The 6,233-nt window shown below is 35.0% G+C and overlaps 1 protein-coding gene across 1 annotated transcript; it reads left to right on the top strand.

The window, feature by feature from the left end:
- The first annotated feature begins 271 nt into the window (after positions 1-271).
- LOC141630836 (uncharacterized) lies at positions 272-925 on the top strand. Its single transcript, XM_074443586.1, has one exon. It carries the CDS (start codon positions 272-274, stop codon positions 923-925), a length of 654 nt encoding a protein of 217 aa, XP_074299687.1.
- Positions 926-6,233: the final 5,308 nt, after the last annotated feature.

Consider the following 6,233-nt stretch of genomic DNA (forward strand, 5'->3'; position numbering starts at 1 on the left):
TTTCATATAATCACATCTCTCAAACACATCCTTTAGGTGTGACTTTTAGGGACCAGTTGATCACCGCCATCAGTATGATATCAAACTTCTAGCAAGCCAACCGTTATTAGTAAACGTTAATCAACTGATAAAATACTAAGTATACCCTGTGAACCTATAAGAGATTTATACACGTTATCACACAAACTGTGGAGGACACTAGCTCCAACAGTTGAAGGATGGAGAGAGAGAGAGAGAGAGAGAGAGAGAGAGAGAGAGAGAGTTATTTATGATGGGGTGTTGGGCGATATGGGAAGCGCGGAATGGGTGGGTTTTCGAGAATAAAGGAGTTGACGTGACAAGGGTGGCCAAACGAGTGAGGAGTTTACTGAGGGAGATGCAAGAAGAGAGTAGTGGTGGAGAAAGCAATACCCAGGTAGCGGTGGGAGTGGAGAGGTTGGAGAAACCGATGGAGGGCTTTATGAAATTGAATATCGATGCGGGTGTGAAGGAAGGTTGGGGTGCGGGTTTTGGTGTGGTGTGCCGGGGCAGTGTAGGGGTGGTTAAATGGCGGGTGTCGGAGAGGCGTAGGGAGGTGATGGAACCACGACTGGCAGAAGCTGAAGCAATGCTTATCGGAGTTACGGAAGCTAGGAAACGAGGACTTACCAAGGTGGTGTTCGAAAGTGATTGCAAGGTTTTGATCGAGGCGTTGAAGAAGCAGGAGAAAGGACGGAGCGACTTCCACTTGATTATTGAGGACATTCTTTCGTTTTGTGATGACTTTCTTTTAACTCATTGGTCTTTTGTTAGTAGAAAGCTTAACAGTGTAGCGCATGAACTTGCTCATTTGAGCTCTTTGCATCCAGGGAGACGGTGTTGGGGTAATATCCTGCGCCCTCCGGCTGATTTGTGTGCGGTTTCTGATCTTCATAATATAAGTTAACCCACTTTGGGATTTCAAAAAAACATTTTATAGGATCATAATGATTCTATCTCTAGAAATTTTCAAATGAATAGGATCATAAGAATCTACAACCTTGATAGAATCGTAGGATCTCGATCAAGCATTTTTAGATAGTAAAATCGTAGAATCATAAGATCGAATCGGAATTCGGATTACAATGCCTATGACCAATTTCTTTTTTAATAAAATTAGTCTAAAACTAATCGGATATAATTAATATCAAATGGTGAAACTTTCATGTGAAAGGGACTTATTATTCATCAGTAGTAAACTAAATCAACCCCGAAGTTTTGTTTACTCCATATTTTAATTATATTCTACGTGGTAACCCTCTACATGATAACCTCATTTTCACCGAAAACCGTGTTTATTTATTTTCTACATGATAACCTCATTTTCACCGAAAACGCTTTTGACTGACCATAACTCACAACCATGAGTTCAGAAAGCGACGGTTTTTTTTTTCAAATCAAAGTTATCATAAACACGGTCAATTTGAAAAAAAAAATTATCGCATTCGAAACTCGCTACAAAGAGGTACGATCAGCCAAAGTTTAAAGTTTGACTGGTCCTAATTCTTGCCACGAGTTCAGAAACTGAAATCTTTTTTTCCAGATCGAAGATCTCATACAGCCAGTCAATTTGAAAAAAAATCGCCGCTTTCAGAAGTTTTGATCGTGAATTATGATCAGTCAAAGGCGTTTTTGTTAAAAACGAGGTTACCATATAGAAAATAAAAAAAAAACACAAGGTTACTACGTCGAATATCCCTAGGTTTTTTTTATCAACTTGGAGCTGACTTTTATTACCAATCCAGACAATACAAACTAACATTTACAATCTATTGTTCAAGGAATTTATAGAACACTTAACATGTATATTATTAAAGATGAACTTACTGGTAGACCCGTGTATCGCACTAGCTTTCCAACTAGTATTGAGCAAAGAAAGGGAAAAGTTGGAAATTTTTGGTAACTGTACCAAGTTAACTAGGTAATTGATGAAGTTAACAGGGTACAAATTTTGTATATTGAAATGTGAACAAAAAATAAAGGGGGTTAATTGCATCCTATTCATTAAAAGAACAACCACAGAGCTTAGGTGTCGCTCTGTGGTTAAAAGTCAACAATTCAAAGAAGATTTTGCTTTTCGTAAAAACTAAGACCACGTTCTAAGCAAGAATTTAATTGTTGTCCCTTTAAAGTAATCTTGCAATTCATCAATTAAATTAAAGATTATAATATGCCTCTATTGGTTTACAAAAGACCAATTCATCAATATTTTTACATTAAAAAATATATAAATTCAATAGAATATCAACAAACTTCTCAAATAAAATATGACAAAAATTTGACTAATTCAAATTAAAAAAACACAGTCAATACACAAACCTTAAATTTTCTTTTTGAAAGTTTAAGAAAACAAAGGTAGACTTAAACCCCATGTATTAAGTAGATCTACAGCTAAAAGCCAAAACAGTGGAAATACATGATTTTCTGCATGATCGTATTTCATCAGAACCTTATCTTTATAGAGTGAGATAGAGAGTGTGAAATGGAATTAAGGCAAGAGTGAAATGGGAAAAAGGTGTTATATTATATATAATAGCCGATTGCGGTGGATTGAAGGAGATTAGAGAAGAAAAAAAGGTAGGACTGGGGACTTGGGGAGGAGGACAAAGGTGAAATTGAATGAAAGAGACGCAGTAGGAAAGGCAAAGGCCAAATTTTTCGTATCAATTGGGTGAAATTGGGGATTTTTAGAGCATCGCAAAGGGGGAAGCTAACCTCCCCATATGCGCTCTCTCCCAATAAATGGGGCTCCTTTATTTGTAGGGAAGGTCTCCAAAGAAAAAGTAAGGTATTTTGAGTTGTTTTTGGGGAGGCTCACTAATTTTTGGGCGTAAATTAATATTGTTGGGGAACCCCATTGTTGCATAGATGTAGATATAAATTAGGGGGGTAAATGGAAAAGTTAGTGGAAAATGAGGTGGACGAATAAGAAAAGAAAAGAGAAAATATGGGGAGCCTCACCTTTGCGGATGCTCTAAGTTTGAATTTCGTAGAATCGCTCTCACTCCGTGAGACAGCCAATTCTATTAAAAAAAAATTATATTATTGTTACGGAGTTTTTAACATGAGCACTCAAGGTAGGACACATGTTAATAAGTTAATTAGAGAAAGTTGGTTGAATGTTACTAACTATGGTAAATATGATTTTGTACATCTATTTTTCATGATATATTCTCTAGAAACTTTCTCTATTAACTAATTAATATTAACATGTTTCATTAGAAAAACCGTTATTGTTAATATATGTTGTTTTTTTATCATTATACAATGCGACTATCTCATAGTTTGAGACCTTTTCATACAATAGTTACGATAGTTTGGGTGGAGTGGATTATTGAGCGTCTTTGTTTGGGATATGGGTGTAAGTTTGGGATGAAAGTAGACATGTTAAACGGGGGTCATATAGGTCAGGTAAAATACAGGGTTGAGTCATACGAGTCACGGGCCAGGTTAAGGTTAGAATACAAACCAAAACATAGTTTAAAACGCCATTTTTAATTTTCATTTTGTAAATCAAAAAAATATTATTTAAAAATATAACATATATAATATTAATAAAAAAATTATCTAAAATATAACGGGTCACTACGGGATCGATCCGAATGGGTCGAGGTGAAGATTTCTGGGTATTGCCGCTAGAAAAAACGGGTCGAATTTGCAAGCGGGGGCATATTTTGACACGTCCATCTGAGAGTTTTATAAATTCATTTCAGATAGCCAATTACTATAAATCGCCTATACAATTCACCTTCTCTTTTTTTGTCCACTCTTGATTAAACCAAAAAATTAACTTAACAATTACCCCAAAGAAAAAAATAACTTAACAAACTACAAATATATACAAAGTTAATTACAAAAATAACTAATTCAATATACCATATTTATATCGCTTTCCCTTAAGGTGCACTATTACCGAGTCAAAATAGATGTTCAAGCTTAATCTCACAAGACCATATCCTATTCATTAAAAGAACAACCACAGTGCTGAGTTGTCGCACTGTGGTTGTCTGTTGACTTTTCAAAGCAACAAATAAATTCCTTAATTTCAGGAACCACTACTCCTCCCTGATTTATTTACATCGGCTCTCTTTAATTACGCTGCTTTTTATGAAATGATCAATGTTCAATTAAATACAAATAGAAAATTAATACAAATTACAATCAATGTTCTCTTTAATTACACTGCTTTTTTTGTAATGTTCATTGTTCAATTACATAAAAGTATAAATTACAGCAGCATGACTAAATATAACTACAAATTACAAATTTAGGGACGTAATCGACACTAAATTCATAATTTCATATTCTAATTTCAGCATGTATACACAAATTAATGTAATTACCATAATATAAATTATAAAATTATAAAATAATAAATACTAAACCGTAATTTTTAATATGCATTATAATTTAAGTGAATAAAATTACTTACATTAAATTCCAATAAAATCAATATAATAATAATAATAATAATAATAATAATAATAATAATAATAATATAGTATAACATAATATATAATATAAAATTTAATAATTAAATAAATGTCCCCTCAGATCTGGATAGAAAGCCAATCATCATCGAGGAACTACTTGGAGCAAAAAATACGGCAACTACTATCAACTGACAACCCGCTATCGAGTTGTAACAATGACAGGCTACCCGGTATTTTCTACTACTACAAGTACAACTTTATGGCCCGGTATCGTCATACAAAAGCTTAGACCCAAATCCATTTACGCAAATTAATTGAAGTCTAATTTAGAATCAGACTGGATCCATATCCAACTATGGGTAACAGATCACATCCCATAAAATATCTGGGCATCACATGTGCATTACCAATAAACCCTAAATCAATCCTCACGTTTGTACAGTTGAACATAGGAAAACCACTCTCCTAAAACTTCCTCCAACTCTTCACCACTTTCTTTTCAACTAACTTTTATATATTAATTTAGGCAAAATTACAATTTACCCCATATTAAGTTCCATTTTTTTCAAATTACCACCTATTATGTTCTACTTTACAAATAACCACCTAATGTTAAACAAATTCCACACCATTCTCACTAATTTTTCATTTTTGTAACGGTGTTGTGTAATTATTGACTCGGCCTCATTTTATCGTCTTATGTAAATTTGCAATGACCAATATACCCTTATTAATTACCTACCCTCCGTCCCTCCCCATCAAATTCATCCTCTTTTATCAATTTCCCCTTATAACAGCTACCTCCGTCCTCTGCCTTGCCCTTCACTCATCCACCAGCAACAATGAAACCGAGTCTGAAACATCTACTTAATTGAGCACTACACTAGCAATTCACAACCATCCTCCACCTACTTAACGCAATTCGACCACCATGGGTCCTCCATTCACGCACCAACCAAGAGCGTCGCCAGAATCGAAACCAAGTTCGAATCAATTCATGCTTACAAATCGAACGCCGAAGCAACAGCCTCGTCGCTCACCGGAGCCACCGCCACCTCTAACCCCCCTTGCGTTGCTATCGTTGAGGGAACCCAATTCAGATCCCTCGCACCACCTCCATTCGTAACCGCCGCAGCAGTAGCTCTCGAGAAACCCAGATGCCGTGAACCACCATGGCTCGAATTGAAGTAAATAAGAAAGAAAGAAGGAGGCAAGGAGGGGAGTCAATCAAGCAAGAATGAACAATAGACAACAAACCTGAAGTTTATGGAAGACCCTCGGTTTCAATTGAATTTCTGGGTTTTTGGATTTATGGGTTTGTTTGAGGTTTGGTTTTTTTGTTTCAGTTGGATAAATGGGACTGAGAAATAGATAGTGAGGGTAGTAATTAAGAAGGGTATATTGGTCATTGTAAATTCACATAAGATGATAAAATGAGATCGAGTCGATAACTACATAAAACCGTCACAAGAATGTAAAATAAGTGAGAATGGTGTGGAATTTGTTGAAAGTTAGGTGATTATTTGTAAAATGGAACATAATAGGTGGTAAATTGTAAAAAATGGAACATAATAGGTGGTAAATTGTAATTTTGTCATTAATTTATATATTAAAGATATTATTGTTATCATCGTTTCTTCTATCATCTGCCAAAACAACAAAACGTGAAAATTGTCAAAATAATAGGTAAAACCATGGAAACAATTATGGTACCAACAACAGTGAAAGCAATGGAAGCCATATGAAAAAACATATGAAGTCACAGTTCGTGTTCTCAGAAAA

The sequence above is a fragment of the Silene latifolia genome, chromosome Y, assembly GCF_048544455.1.
Source record: "Silene latifolia isolate original U9 population chromosome Y, ASM4854445v1, whole genome shotgun sequence".
Taxonomy (NCBI): domain Eukaryota; kingdom Viridiplantae; phylum Streptophyta; class Magnoliopsida; order Caryophyllales; family Caryophyllaceae; genus Silene; species Silene latifolia.

What these genes read in the sequence shown, in the direction of transcription:
- LOC141630836 (XM_074443586.1), top strand. Translation starts at nt 272, where the DNA reads ATGGGGTGTTGGGCGATATGGGAAGCGCGGAATGGGTGGGTTTTCGAG.